At 43.7% G+C, this 16,263-nt stretch overlaps 1 protein-coding gene and 1 long non-coding RNA gene across 3 annotated transcripts in view; both read left to right on the forward strand.

Moving 5' to 3' along the window:
* The window catches only part of THSD1 (thrombospondin type 1 domain containing 1), a 32,821-nt gene extending 16,966 nt beyond the window's left edge, over window positions 1-15,855 (forward strand). Inside the window, exons 4-5 of one of the 2 annotated variants that reach the window (XM_050766270.1) lie at window positions 6,134-6,292; window positions 14,239-15,855. In XM_050766270.1, the coding sequence (XP_050622227.1) occupies window positions 6,134-6,292; window positions 14,239-15,617 (1,538 nt within the window). In that variant the 3' untranslated portion in view covers window positions 15,618-15,855. The remainder of the gene's footprint in view (window positions 1-6,133; window positions 6,293-14,238) is intronic. The other variant, XM_050766271.1, reaches the window with a different exon arrangement.
* LOC126940490 (uncharacterized) overlaps window positions 1-16,263 on the forward strand; it is a 247,711-nt gene that overhangs the window by 206,439 nt on the left and 25,009 nt on the right. The gene's annotated exons all lie outside the window — the stretch shown is intronic.

Consider the following 16,263-nt stretch of genomic DNA (forward strand, 5'->3'; position numbering starts at 1 on the left):
ATAGTTTTATGGGTAGAAACAAACCTCCCTTTTCACATTGAAGACATATTTTGCTTATTCAAAACCCTCCATAATAGGCTGAAAGGCATTTAGCCTGGACAAACAGGTTTGTCATGTAGTGCGAGCACATGTATGGACATCTAAACAGGACAAACGAAACAGCCTTTCATTCATCAAGTGGGACTATTTGGAGTATTGGTCATTTTGCTCTTCATTTCTGACGTATGAACTACAGTTATCTAATGAGTTCCCATTTTGCCAAGTATTTTCCTCAAAGTTATTAGCAGAGATCTCAGGGATCAGAAGGAGTTACTTAAGACATTTACAAATATTTGCCTACTTAAATTTGTTCATTGTTTTGAGTGATTTCCTGTGTTTACTGTTTGATTAATTTGATTTAGAAATTGAGACATAAAAGCTTAGCTTAAATGTTCATTTTGTTTTACTGTTTGGTATCCTACATGCTATGATTTTACTTTCAAGGGAAAAGAACACAGCATTTTAAAATGAGATTTTTTTTGACATTAACATTTTTCCTTTTGGCTGGCTGCGGTGGCTCATGCCTATAATCCCAGAACTCTGAGAGGCCGAGGTGGGTGAATCACTTGGTCAGGAGATTGAGGACCATCCTGGCCAACATGGTGAAACCTCATCACTACCCAAAATACAAAAATTAGCCAGGCATGGTGGCACATGCCTGTAGTCCCAGCTACTCAGGAGCCTGAGGCAAGGGAATTGCTTGAACCTAGGAAGCAGAGGTTGCAGTGAGCCAAGATTGCACCATTGCACTCCAGCCTGGGCTACAGAGCAAGACATCATCTAAAAAAAAAAAAAAAAAAATATATATATATATATATATACACACACACACACACACACACACACACACACACACACACACAAAATTCTGGCAGGTATGGTGGTGCACTCCTATAAATCCCAGCACTCTGGGAGGCCAAGGCAAGTGGATTACTTGAGCTCAGGAGTTTGAGACCAGCTTGGGCAACACAGCAAAAACCCATCTCTACAAAAAATGCAAAAATTAGCCAGGGATAGTGCCATGCACCTGTAGTACCAGCTACTCAGGAGGCTGAGGTAGGAGGATCACCTGAGCCAGGGGAAGTCGAGACTTCAGTAAGCCATGATCACACCACTGCACTCCAGCCTTGGCAGCAGTGAGACATTGTCTCAAAAAAAAAAAAAAAAAAAAGAATTATTCTAAGTCCCTATCCAATCCCAAGATCTCTCAGATCCTGCCAACACTAGGCACCAAAACACACTCTGCATAAAACACTCTCTTCATCCTTTATGGACAAAAACTTCTAATGCAGCCAAAGGTATACAAAGCACTACAAAACATAAAGAAAACGTGTGGGGCAGATGCATTCTCAGGTGAGCCAAGTGGTGCAATCTTTGGAGTGAGTAATGGAATATGAGTTCCATTTTATATGTGTGTATATATATATATAATTTTTTAATCAAAAAATACACTTTTTAAATCAAAACTGATTTTTTTTTCTGATCCTCACTAGTGGAATTTTTATTTTTAGTTTGACAAATGACTTTATGTACTTAAATAAATTATATAAAGTAAAAGAGTTCAGAAGGAATAACAAAAGATTCTTAGCATGTGTAATTCTACCTTTTGTGGTCTTAAATATGAGCATGGAGAAGGATAAACTACATATTGATTTAATTTTCAATTTAGAATTTACAGTAGTAGGATTTCCAGTAGATTTTCCCAAAATAAATCACAATACTGTAACTCAGAGAGACTTTAATAGGAGATTCTCAAAGCTTTTCAAGCAAGGGGGCCTAGTATGGGAACAGCTCTGAAGCCTTGAAGACAAAGCCAGCTCGTTGTTATGCTGTATGAGGAGCTCCAGTGTGATCTTGGAGGCACAGAACCAACATTATGTTCACTTGGACCTCTAGATGGAACATAATTACAACACCTCAGTTGATGTTGGTCCAGGATACTGGTTTATAACCCTCCCACTCTTGTGAAAATCCTTTTAATTGCTCTAAAGAACTCATATTCCATTACTCACTCCAGATTGCACCACTTGGCTCACCTGAGAATGCATCTGCTCTACACGTTTTATGTTTTGTAGTGCTTTGTATACCTTTGACTGCATTAGAAGTTTCTGTCCATGAAGGATGAAGAGAGTGTTTTATGCAGAGTGTGTTTTGGTGCCTAGTGTTGGCAGGATCTGATAGAACTTGGGGTTGGATGGGTACTGATAGACAGGGGACTTGGAATAATTCTTTATTTTTTTATTTTATTTTATTTTTTTGAGACAATGTCTCACTCTGCTGCCAAGGCTGGAGTGCAGTTGTGTGATCATGGCTTACTGAAGCCTCAGCTTCCCCCAGCTCAGGTGATCCTCCTACCTCAGTCTCTCGAGTAGCTGGTACTATAGGTGCATGGCACTATCCCTGGCTAATTTTTGCATTTTTTGTAGAGATGGGTTTTTGCTGTGTTGCCCAGGCTGGTCTCACACTCCTGAGCTCAAGTGATCCACCTGCCTTAGCCTCCCAGAGTGCTGGGATTTACAGGAGTGTGCCACCATGCCTGCCAGAGTAATTATTTATAGGGAAATTACTCATTTATTCTGTCTGGCAGTGATTGCATATCTGCTTGAATGAGAAATTCACATGTATCAATCAATAATGGCTGGGAAGATTTTGTGTGTATTTTGAAGCTCCGGTGTTAGGTACATCCTCGTTTGGGATTGAGGTTCCTTGCTGAACTGACCCTTTTATCACTATATAATGTTGCTCTTTATCCCTGGTAATATCCCTGGTTCTGCAATCTATTTTGTTTGATATTAATGTAGTTACTTTAGTTTTCTTTTGATTAATGTTCATAAGGCATATCTTCCATCTTTTTACTTTTAACATATATATGTCTTTATATGTAAAGTGGGCTTTTAAAAAAAAGTTGGATCATGCTTTTTTATCTAATCTGACAATCTATGTCTTTTAACTTAGTGTTTAGTTTTATCATTATATGGTTGGATTAAGATCTACTATTTTGCTGGATTTATATTTGTTACATCCATTCTGTTTTTTCCTCTTTTTTTTTCTGCCTTACTTTAGGTTAATTGAATATTTTAATGGTTTAACTACACTATTGGTTTATTGTTTATACCTTAAAAATGTATTTAGTGGGCTGGGCGCCATGGTTCACACCTGTAATCCCAGCACTTTGGGAGGCCGAGGCAGGCAGATCACTTGAGATCAGGAGTTCAAGCCCAGCCTGGCCAACATGGTGAAACCCTGTCTCTACTAAAAATACAAAAAACTTAGCTGGGCATCGTGATGCACACCTGTAATCCCAGCTACTTGGGAGGCTGAGGCATGAGAATCTCTTGAACCTGGGAGACGGAGGTTGCAGTGAGCTGAGATCACGCCATTGCACTCCAGCCTGGGCAACAAAGCAAGACTCTGTCTCAAAAAAAAAAAAATTGTATTTAGTGGTTGTTCTAGAGTTTATAATATATATCTTTACTCTCAGTCTACCTCCAGGTATTATATTGCTTCACATGTAGTATAAGGACTTTTGAACAATACATTCCCAATTCACTCCTCCCATTCTTTGTGTGATCATTGCCATAATTTTACTTTACATATACTATTAAACACTTAATATAGACAGGCATGGTGGCTCATGCCTGTAATCCCAGCACTTTGGGAGGCCGAGGTGGGCAGATCACCTGAGGTCAGGAGTTCAAGACCAGCCTGACGAACATGGAGAAACCCCATTTCTACTGAAAGTACCAAAAATTAGCTGGTTGGGTGGCGCATGCCTGTAATTCCAGCTACTCGGGAGGCTGAGGTAGGAGAATTGCTTGAACCCCGGGGGTGGAGGTTGCAGTGAGCCAAGATCGTACCATTACACTTCAGCTTGGGCAACAAGAGTGAAACTGTCTCAAAAACAAAAACAAAAAAACAAACAATACATTGCCACTATTTTGTTTTAGGCTATCAATGATATTTTAGAGCATTTAAAAGTGAGAAAAATGATTTTTACCTTTATATATACCATTACCAGCACTCTTCATTTCTTTATGTAAATGCAGATTTTTGTCTGTTAATATTTTCTTTCTGCCCAAAGGATTTCTTTGAACATTTCTTGTATTGAAGGACTGCTGGTAATACGTGATCTCCATTTTTTTTCTGGAAAAGTCTTTCTCCTTTATTTTTGAAATATATATACATATAATATACATATATATGTATTTTTTTATTGGGGTGGTAGTTTTTTCTTTCAGTACTTTAGAGATGACATTCTATTATCTTCTGGCTTGGATAATTTTGTCAAGAAGTCAGCTATAATTCTTATTGTCATTCTTCTCTGGTGGTGTATTCTCCTACCCTTCAGCCACAGCCTTCAAACTTTTTGGTTTGGTTTTGGTTTTCAGCAGCTTGGGTACAGTATTGCTTTTTGTATTTATCCTGCTTGGTGTTTTCTGAGCATCTTGGATATGTGGTTTCGGGTCTTTCATTAACTTTGGAGAGTTCTTGGACGTATTTATCGTGTCCTATCTTCTCCTGCTGGTATTCCAATTACATGTATGGGACTTAGGTCTTCTATTGTTTTATTTACTCTTTTTTTCCTCTTTGTGTTTTTTAGTTTGGGACATTTCTATTTAGCCTTCTTCGTCTGATATTTCCATTTGACTTTTTAGTTTCCAACAGTCTGATGAAATTTTCCATCTGTTTATGCATCTTGTTCAACTTTTCCACTAAAGTATTTGGCATATTTATCATAACTACTTTAAATTCTCTCTCTGAGAGTTTTAATATCTGGGTCAGATCTGAGTCTGGTTATCTTGATTACTTTGTCTCTTAATATTTTTACGTTTTTTTTCCTTGCTTTTTGTGCCTAATAATTTTGAGTTGAAAGTTGGACACCTTGTTTGAAAAACTATAGACATGGAAGTATTTATGCCTGGAAATGATCATACTTCTGTTTTTGCTAGGCCTTTAGTTTGGTATTGGGTTAATAAAGAATTGAATTATGGGTTTTTACCATTGTTATGGCTACCCTCAGTGCTTACCACATTTGAAATTCTTCTAGTGTTACTTAGTGTTTAGGGAAGGCATTGCATGACTATAGGGGTTTTCTCCATGCTTCTGTCCCACCCTCAGCTTTAGGTGTGAACCTGCACATCAGAGAGGCTTTCTTCTTTTGCTATGCCTCTTCCCCAGAAGTCGACTGTTGTTACTTGATACTTGGCACTTGCTAGCCTGGAGTAGAGGGAGGGCATTCCCTTGTACTAGTTCAGCCTCAGTCTTAGGCAAGTGCTGTGTTCCTAAGTTTCTGGAATGGGACCTTCTTGATGATCCCGCCCCTCCCCAGTAGTAGAAGATCTCTAATAGTGTGGGTCCACGATAGTTTTGGCTCTTCCCCAAGGGTGAAGGAGTTTCTTTTTCCATTCTCTAGAAGCAGTTGATATCAACTGGTACTCTTAGGATAATAGGGTTTGAGGCCTTTCCCCAAGTGGTTGAAGCTTTTATTCAGTAGAGGAAATGGAGAGAGGACAGGTGAGGCTCTGTGTCTTTTCCACAGTGCTTCCCCTTCCCTCCTTGGGCCTCCACCACGAGGGAGGCTTTGTCTGGTCTTGCACCTGCCCCAGTGCTTCCTGTATTTGATGAGATCCGTGGAGAAGAGTCTGCAAGTGGGTATAAATTCTGCTTGTGTATGTGAGTCATAGGGGTTCTATATTCTGTGCTAGCCCACTAGGCTTTTGGCAGTTCATTACATTTTTAGGTGAACTTTTCTCACCACCTTGTATGCAGCCTGGTGTCTGCCCCTGGTAAACAAGAGTTGCATCTCATTTTTCCTTGGAGGATCCTATCTTTCCTTATATTGCAGGATAGTTAAGTTGTCCTGCAACCTCAGCTCTTTTTTGGGTTCTGGAAAGGTTAAGACTTTATAAATTATACAGCTTTTCTTTGTTTTAAAGTTAGGAGCAACACTTTTCAGCTTTCTTCATCTCTGGGAACACTTTAACTTACAGACTTTTCAAGACCTGAGATTTGAGTTTTGCTGTTTCATTTGGGTGCAGTTAAATACTGATTCTCAAATGAACTAGCATTAAAAGCATAACTTATATCCTTGCAGAAACTTGGGGAGTGTGGCAGCCGTGGAGCCAGTGTAGTGCCACATGTGGGGATGGTGTCAGAGAGCGTCGCCGAGTGTGTCTCACTTCCTTCCCCTCCAGACCCGGCTGCCCTGGAATGTCCTTGGAGACCTCCCTGTGTTCCCTGGAGGAGTGTGCTGGTAGGTATTCTTGCTTCCTTCAGGAGTCTCTCCTCAGAGCCTTCATCAGAAGGAATATTGAATCCAGGGCTGCCTGAGAGTTACCAGTCTGAGATCAGGAGTAGACTCATTAACGCTCTGTGATTGCTGTTGGTTGTACTAACGCTGTATTTGTTAGTGTATCTAAGACTGGGAATAGCTAGGAGAGTAGCTTACCAGTGAGATAATGGGATTTACCACTGTAGAAGATAAGGAAATGATAAGGAAATAGTAAGTATTCAGACATATTAAATAATTTCTAAAAATGCAAACAATGGGGAAGGGATCATTTCTTCATAAGATTTTTGTTTTTTTCTCCCTCTGTTTCTCTCCACCAAAACTGTGGAAAAACAGTTTTCCTTTTCTCCCTATCAACCCAGAAAAGCCAGGGGACCACATAGACCATTATTTGTCAAAATGGGGCAAGACTCCCCGTCCTATCCCCTGAGTGGCCTAAGTTATTCCTTACTGCCCCTACCCAGAGGGACTTTTTTATTTTATTTTATTTTTTTGAGATGGAGTCTCGCTTTGTTACTCAGGCTGGAGTGCAGTGGTGCGATCTCGGCTCACTGCAAGCTCTGCCTCCTGGGTTCACGCCATTCTCCTGCCTCAGCCTCCCAAGTAGCTGGGACTACAGGTGTCCACCACCATGCCCGGCTAATTTTTTGTATGTTTAGTAGAGACAGGGTTTCACCATGTTAGCCAGGGAGGTCTTGGTCTCCTGACCTCGTGATCTGCCCACCTCTGCCTCCCAAAGTGCTGGCTGGGATTACAGGTGTGAGCCACTGTGCCCAGCCCCAGAGGGACATTTCTTCCTGCTGTCATCTGGGGACTGGCCTTTCCTGCATCTTCTAAGTGTCTTCAAGGTACATACTAGTAGCTGGTCATTGAGTGTTTGATGTAAATAGTCTATAGATATGTTGCTCATGTGGCTTTAGGTTTGCCCCCAACTTATGGAGCTAAATCCTTTTCATTTACCACGAGTTACACACTGAATAGTCCTTGCTTTTTCCACACACCATCCCGCCCCCTGACAGACAATCCACATTTAGTTGGCCAGCCTCTGCTCTGCTCCGCTCCTGACTCTTAGATAAACTCCTTGGCACAAGGACTTTATCTTGTCCTTCTTGTACTCTCCAATTCCAGGTTAAAAGACCATATTAGTTCCTTGTTTCTTTGGGATATGGAGGAGTTATGTGCTTTTCTGTGTTTGGATCTCAGAGTACCTTTTAGCCCAAACCACAGGCACCTGGCAACATGTCAGCCAGCGTCCCCACCTGTGGCCTTAGAAAATCCTTCTTGCTGTATCATTTTTCCAGCCAGTATCATAGGCCTTGTTCCCTTCATTCCAGCATTTTTAGGACATTTTTCTTTCTCCTAATTTTTTTTTTTTCTTATTGTAGCTTCCTCTTCTCCTAGCCCTCCATCTGCCTGTCTTTCATGGGCCCCACCCTGAATCCATTATTTCTTCAGTGATAAACTGTTTTCTAAGGCTCTCTTCTCTATCTGCTCTTTTCTTTATAAGTTTTCTTCACTTTCCACAGCACCTTCCTTGTGTATAACTTCCCTCAAATACACCTTATCCTCTCAATTCTGGGATGGGGTCATGTGTTCAGACATTTCATATCTGAGTTCCATAACACTCAGATGAATTTAAACTCAGTGGCCACTGGTGACTACTATTCTTTTATATGTGACAATATTTATTTATTGTTATTACCATTAATTCGTTATGTGACAACACTTAAAATACATTATCTCACTTAAGGCTCACAGTAATTCCACAAAGTAGGTATCATTATGCTGGGCTCAGATCTCTTGAGAGCTTACTGTCTGCCAGGCATTTTTCTAAGGACCTTGCACACATAACGTAGGCATATTCTTATCTCCACAGTGCAGATGAGGACCCTGTGGGATAGAGAGGATGGGTGGCCTGTCCAAGATCATTAAGCTAGAAAGTGGGGGCATTGAATTTGACTCCTTGCTAAGCTACCTATCTTGAATACCTTGCCTTTATATACAGGCCAATCTGGCTTTCTAAAAGAAGCATCAACAATCTGGAATTAACAATCATTTTTCCAAAATGTGATGTGATATTATGTCATATTCTGGCATCTTAATTCTTTTTTTTTTTTTTTTTCAGATGGAGTTTCGCTCTTGTTGCCCAGGCTGGGGTGCAGTGGCGCGATCTTGGCTTACCACAACCTCTGCCTCCCGGGTTCAAGCGATTCTCCTGCCTCAGCCTCTGGCATGTGCCACCACACCCGGTTAATTTTTGTATTTTCAGTAGAGACGGGGTTTCTCCATGTTGGTCAGGCTGGTCTTGAACTCCCGACCTCAGGTGAGCCACCTGCCTCGGCCTCCCAAAGTGCTGAGATTACAGGTGTGAGCCCCTACGCCCAGCCAGCATCTTAATTCTTTAATACTGACTAGGAACTGGAAATTTGTGCATTATAAGTTAGCAAGAAGGCTAAGCCCTATAGACTCGCCTGCTCTACTGTAAGTGGTCCTCAGATATTTGCTTACGTGGATAAAAATCATCATGTCTTCCAAGTGTTCTCTTTGTCCTAGTCAACCTATTTTCAATCTTTGGAAATGTAAAGATCCATTCACAGGCTGCATAGCATCAACACATCTCCTTTACTTCAGGTGAAAGAGGAAAAACTAGAGATAGAGATGGGCGAGGCCAGCAGCTTTTGGGCTTTTCTCCAGCTGTGATTTTAAAGGAAGCCAGCCAGAGTAAAAAGATAACAGAGTCGAGTGAAGAGGTTCATGGTGTGTAATAGCAATGCTGCTACCCACTGTCATGAGCAGCCACTGCAGGTGAAGGAAGTGATACATCAGGGAACAAGTCTTTCATCATTCAACTGTTTTCACTTGTTTAGGAGTTCAGAAGTTGGTTTGGCTTTAAAAGAATGTTCTTATGCCAAGGTCTGAATGTAGTTCTACATTATATGATCTATCTTGTTCAACAAGAGAGTAGCATAATTATATTACTGTTGCACCGATGTTCCATCTGGTGGAATACTGATCATTTTACTATTGCCTTTTTAATAATGAAGGAATGAATCAATCAGTTAAACCAGTGTTTATTGAGCACTATGCAAGTTACTGTGACTGTGGTTGGGAATGTATTGATAAGACTGTCTTGAAGGGGCTTATAGTAGCTCAAAAGACACATAAACAGGCTTAATACTCAGTACAATATTAAGGGCCTGCAATGAAAAATGTACCCATAGCTTGCTATAGAAGCTTTCAGTAGTGATAATCCAAGCCCAAAACATCTCCAGTCTTGGAGGAGGTGATCCTTTTTTTTTTTTTTTAAAGCAGAGTCTTGCTCTGTTGCCCAGGCTGGAGTGCAGTGGCATGATCTCAACTCACTGCAACCTCTGCCTCCTGGGTTCAAGGGATTCTACTGCCTCTGCCTCCCAAGTAGCTGGGACTACAGGTGCGCACCACCACAACTGGCTAATTTTTTGTATTTTTAGTAGAGATGAGGCTTCACCATGTTGGCCAGGCTGGTCTCGAACTCCTGGCCTCAAGTGATCCACCCACTTCGGCCTCCTTAAGTGCTGGGATTACAGGCATAAGCCACCACACCCAACCAAGGAGGTGATATTTGAGCTGAAGTTTGGAAGCTGAGGTGTCCCCCAGGTGAAGGAGGTGAAAATGGGAGTTTTAGCAAAGGGAGCAATGAATGAAGGCATGGAAGATGGCACATTAAGAGACCTGGAAAACTGAAAGTAGTTTAGTGTGGCTGGATGATAGTGTGCCAGGAAGGGGTGGGAGACATGAGGCCAGCCAAGCAAACAGGATTCATATCCTGAGGGGCCTTGAAGGTTGGGACCTGTGTTTTCATGGTATCTCTATCTGGCTGTAGCAAGGAGTATAAATCAGAAGGTTAGGCATGGCAGCAGATGTACCTGTTAAGAAAAAATTTTCAGGAACCTATTTGCAAAATGAAGTGCCAGCAATGGTGATGGAGGGAGAGGAGAATTCAGACTCTGTATGTGGCAAATGATGGAGAGGGAGCATGAAGGATAAAACCCAGGATTTTAGTACTGGCAACTGTGTGAACTGTGATTCCATTCCTTTAAGATCAGATATATCAGAGGAAGCACAAGTTGTAGGGGAAGATGGTGAGTCTTGGGCATTTTGAGATGGAGGTGGTGGGACAGCCAATGGAGACAGTAGAGCTAGTGGAGTCAGGAATGGACTGTAGCTCTCCTTGGATCTAAAATTCATGCTCTTCTCTCTAAATTACATAAGTGAATGTTCTCATTGAAACCAAAAGGGAGAGAGAGAGAGTTGCAAGAGCTATATAACAGTAGCCAATGCTGCAGAACGAACTCCTTTGAATTTGACTATTGGGAGGTCATTCATAACCTTGGTGGGAGCTGTTTAATTGGAATCTTGGGGATAGGTTGCAGGAGACAGAGGTGATGTAAGAGCAGTAAGCAAATGCGGACCCCTCTTTTCAGTAAGCATGGCTGAGAAGACAAGGAAACAAGATATGTCTGAGAGTGTGAAAAGGTTGGAGAAGGGTCTTTTTAAAGTGCAAAGAGCTTGAGTATGTTTGTGTGCTGAGGAAGTGGAGCTACATAGAAGAGCAGCTGGAGATAATTGCTGCAGAGGGATGATGCCCCTGGATGAAGGAGGCCTAAAGAGCATTTGCTTGTGGCCTCACCTTTTATAGGAGGACAGTTCTCCCACTGATTATGTGGAAAAAAGGTAAATAGAGGTGTGGCTGCTAGTAAGTTTATGGGACAGAGGAGGATCACAGAAGAAGCTGGGCATGTACTTGCCTGATGGCTTCTATATTGTGTGTGTGTGACCTATTAAGAGTGTTAAGGAAGTGGATTGGATAGGGGGCTTAAGGAAGTGGTGACATTGGAAGCAGGTGTTGTAGGGGACCTATGGAAGGACCCATGGGCAGCTGAGGTTGGGTGCTGTGACTATGTGGGGGCACTGACCTACATGGTTGTGTTATTTTCTCCACCAGTGCAGCAGCTAGGAATTCATGTGTCTGAGATTCACATGTCTAGGGTCAGACTTCTGCTGTAGAGCAGTATTAGAGGTCAAGAGAGTTGAGGTTGTTGGAAGGAAAATGGTTTCAGTCATGGATCATGGTTGTAATTTGGTTAGGGGGAGAAGTGAAGTTAGGAAGTGTCTGGCAGATGGGAGAAAATGGAGGGCTGGAGAATCAGAAGTCTTAATGTAGTAATAGTGAGTGAGAGTAGTGAACACAGCTAGAGAGTGGGTTCAGCAGTTTAAGATTTTAGAAGAGGAGCCGACGGTGGGAAGTTACTATATGTTGGATGGACCTGAAGTCACCTGGATGGTCCTAGCTCTGGCATAGTGAGGGAGACTGGGACCCAGGTGCTAGAGTGACTGATGGCTAGCAGGAGGTTGGAAGATGATGGTGTTGAGAGAGGAGTAGAATGGTGGTTGGCAAGGATGGCATGGGCATCAAAGGAATGGAAGTTTTCTATGGAGGTAAAAGAGCACAGGTTGGAAACAGCAATAGGAATGAGCTTGGGGAGCACACTCTGCTTCTGGCCCTGTTTACTTATAAAGTATGTGTAATCCCAGCACTTTGGGAGGCTGAGGTCGGCGGATCATGAGGTCAGCAGATCGAGACCATCCTGGCTAACATGGTGAAACTCCATCTCTACTAAAAACACAAAAAAATTAGCCGGCTGTGGTGGCAGGCGCCTATATTCCCAGCTACTCAGGAGGCTGAGGCAGGAGAATGGCGTGAACCTGGGAGGCGGAGCTTGCAGTGAGCCGAGATCGCACCACTGCACTCCAGCCTGGGTGGCAGAGCGAGACTCCATCTCAAAAAAGAAAAAAAAAGAAAGAAAGAAAGAAAGAAAGTATGTGTGACAGCTTCCACTGAGAGGGTTAGGGGAAACCATGCCCTGCAGGGTAGCCTGGTTTCAGTTGGGACAAGGAGGTGAAGGCGGTGTTTTGTGGAGCAGTTAGGGATGTTGAGGAATTTGTAATCAGCTGTCCCTTAGGGGACAGTACAAAGAGTGGGCAGTGGGAGGACGGGTGGAGAAGATGAAGCACAGAGCTGGTGGTGGTGATACAACCATGGGAATAAAGCCATAGGACCGGTGACCAAAGGGGAAAGAGTGGGGAGGTCTGATGGCATTAGCTGGTCTCAGGTTTCCAGGTGTTTCAGTGGCAGCACAGGTGGAGGCTCCAGGTGGTGCCTGCATTTTGATGAAACATTTTGATGACTGTGGGACACACCAGTTTGAGCAGAGAAAAAGAAGAAAAGTACCCCTCACAATGGAAGGTAGGAAGGGGAGTGGATAGTTGAAAATAGAAGAGTGAGAATACAGAGGATTTAACACTTAGGAAAGACAAGTTTCTGGATAATAGAAGGGGGAAATGAGTTGTATTATATATTGCCAAGTCTTACTTTCATCAGTTAATTTCCCTTAAGATGTGCATATGTAGGTACCTAAATGTGGCCTACCTAAATCATTTTGCATTTCACATTTTATACTTGGTATTTTCTGATGTGCCTCTCAGAGGTACATTTAACAATAGGTACCACATTTACATTATCCTAAGTGAACACTGATTTTTACCTTGAAAATTTCTGGTCACATGTGGTGGCTCACGCCTGTAATCCCAGCACTTTGGGAGGCCGAAGCAGGCGGATCACGAGGTCTGGAGTTCGAGACCATCCTGGCCAACATGGTGAAACCCTGTCTCTACTAAAAACAAAAACATGAGCTGGGCGTGGTGGCACGCACCTGTAGTTCCAGCTACTTGGGAGGTTTGAGGCAGGAGAGGCAGGCTGAGGGAGGCTTGAACCGCAGAGGTGGAGGTTGTTTCAGTGAGCCAAGATCACGCCACTGCACTCCATCCTGGGCGACAGAGTGAGACTCCCTCTCACAAAAAAAATAAAATAAAATAAATAAGAAAAAAAGAAAATTTCTACATGCTATTTCTGTGTGGAAACTTGGAGGCCAATTCCAGCAGGAGCTGGTGAGCATGGGAGTCACCTTGATTATGGCTTACCAGGTCACCTTGCTTCGGTTGCTCTCTGTCTTTTTTTTTTTGAGACGGAGTCTCGCTCTGTCACCCAGGCTGGAGTGCAGTGGCCGGACCTCAGCTCACTGCAAGCTCCGCCTCCCGGGTTTAGGCCATTCTCCTGCCTCAGCCTCCCGAGTAGCTGGGACTACAAGCGCCCGCCACCTCGCCCGGCTAGTTTTTTGTATTTTTTAGTAGAGACGGGGTTTCACCGTGTTAGCCAGGATGGTCTCAATCTCCTGACCTCGTGATCCGCCCGTCTCGGCCTCCCAAAGTGCTGGGATTACAGGCTTGAGCCACCGCGCCCGGCATGCTCTCTGTTTTTGCAGTGTTTCCCCTTTGGTGATCTTGTTTGGCTTCAGCTGCGGGTAGAAATCCATATGTAAGACCAGAAATCCCAGTCCTTGTTTATTTTCCGTCATTCCTTAACTGCTAGATAATTAGAGTGAGTGACTCAGAGACCTTAAAACCGTGCAGAGCAAACAATACTAGAAATACGTATTTGGGCCGAGCGCAGTGGCTCACACCTGTAATCCCAGCACTTTGGGAGGCCAAGACAGGTGGATCACAAGTCAGGAGTTCAAGACCAGCCTGTCCAATATGGTGAAACCCCAGCTCTACTAAAAATACAAAAAAATTAGCCAGGCTTGGTGGCACGTGCCTGTAATCCCAGCTACTTGGGAGGCTGAGGCAGGAGAATTGTTTGAGCCTGAGAAGCGGAGGTTGCAATGAGCCGAGATCACACCACTGCACTCCAGCTTGGGTAACAGAGCAAGACTCTGTCTCAAAAAAAAAAAAAAAAAGAAAAAGAAAAAGTAAAAATACATCTGTTCCTTTGTGTTTTTTGTTGTTGTTGTTGTTGTTTGTCTGTTTTGCAGCTTTCCAGCCATCCAGCCCATCTCCTCTTCAGCCCCAGGGTCCAGTGAAGTCCAACAACATCGTGACTGTCACTGGTATATCCTTGTGCTTGTTCATCATCATTGCCACCGTGCTCATCACTCTGTGGAGGAGGTTCGGCCGCCCCCCCAAGTGCAGCACCCCTGCTCGACACAACTCCATCCACTCCCCCGGCTTCCGGAAGAACTCGGACGAGGAGAATATCTGTGAGCTGAGCGAGCAGCGTGGGAGCTTCTCAGATGGGGGAGACGGGCCCACAGGGAGTCCAGGGGACACGGGCATCCCTCTGACCTACAGACGGAGCGGGCCAGTGCCTCCCGAGGACGATGTCTCTGGCAGCGAGAGCTTCCAGTCCAACGCCCAGAAGATAATCCCACCTCTGTTCAGCTACCGCCTTGCCCAGCAGCAATTAAAGGAGATGAAAAAGAAAGGTCTGACGGAAACCACCAAAGTGTATCACGTGTCTCAGAGTCCCCTGACAGACACCGCCATTGATGCGGCTGCCAGCCCTCCCTTAGATTTGGAAAGCCCGGAAGAAGCTGCAGCAAACAAGTTCCGGATCAAATCCCCATTTCCGGAGCAGCCTGCCGTCAGCGCCGGGGAAAGGCCTCCCTCCAGACTGGATTTAAGTGTGACTCAGGCCAGTTGTGCCATAAGCCCCAGCCAGACTCTGATTCGCAAGTCACAGGCAAGGCACGTGGGCAGCAGAGGGGGCCCATCCGAGAGGAGCCATGCCAGGAACGCCCATTTCAGGAGGACAGCGAGTTTCCATGAAGCCAGGCAGGCCCGGCCGTTCCGAGAGAGGAGCATGTCCACTCTGACTCCACGGCAGGCCCCCGCCTACAGCTCTAGGACGCGGACCGGGGAGCAGGCAGAGGACAGATTTAGGCCTCAGAGTCGAGGCGCCCACCTGTTTCCTGAAAAACCGGAGCATTTCCAGGGGGCAAGTGGAACCTGTGGTCCATTAAACCCTCTCCCTAAATCCTACACTTTGGGGCAGCCCTTGAGGAAACCAGACCTTGGGGATCGCCAGGCAGGATTAGTGGCAGGAATTGAGAGAACAGAGCCCCACAGAGCTCGTAGGGGACCGTCCCCCAGTCACAAGAGTGTCTCAAGGAAGCAGTCTTCTCCCACATCCCCCAAAGATAGCTACCAGAGGGTCAGTCCTCTGAGCCCTTCTCAGTGTAGAAAAGACAAGTGTCAAAGCTTCCCCACTCACCCTGAGTTTGCCTTCTATGACAATACATCATTTGGCCTCACTGAGGCTGAGCAGAGGATGCTGGACCTCCCAGGATATTTTGGGTCAAATGAAGAGGACGAAACAACAAGTACACTTAGCATGGAGAAGCTGGTGATCTAGACTGAGAATAAGCCTGAGCTTTACACAGCTGGGGTCTGCTACTCGTGTTTTGTAGACTTTTGTGTAACTATTTGTACCATGGGACAGAATGTGAGGAGGAAGTAACACACACACAGGAGAATGTGTGTGTATGCATGTGTTTGAATTCACAAGAAAGAAATTATTTATCTTGAGCTTTTTCCTTTGTTATTCAATTTCTATGGATTGATTACTAATAATCATAATAAAATATAAACAATTTTATTTTGGGGGGGCTTGGTCTGTCATGTGGCTATGAAGGATAAGATGTGACTTTTGAGTAGAACATGGTCTGAACATTGCATTGGCAGTTTCCATCCTGAAGCAGAAATCTGGAACCTCAGCTAAAAAGGGGTGGAGCAAAGTTAACTTGGTGTCATAACTCTGAATTGCAATTTATTAAGTTATAAATACATTAAGAATTTGACTCCTACAATGGTAGCATCAAACAGGTTTCATATTTGTCTGATTAAGTTAGTTACGACCATTAGACTGCTGAGCTACTTAGAAATGGTGATACCATAGATATTCAAGAAGAACTTTCAGATTAGAGTTCAGGTGACTTCACAAAATTATATGAATTAATTCTGCTTTAAAGAGATAACGTAAGAAGCTGGTGGTTCAGGTA

Source organism: Macaca thibetana, chromosome 17 (genome assembly GCF_024542745.1).
Source record: "Macaca thibetana thibetana isolate TM-01 chromosome 17, ASM2454274v1, whole genome shotgun sequence".
In the NCBI taxonomy this organism is placed as follows: domain Eukaryota; kingdom Metazoa; phylum Chordata; class Mammalia; order Primates; family Cercopithecidae; genus Macaca; species Macaca thibetana.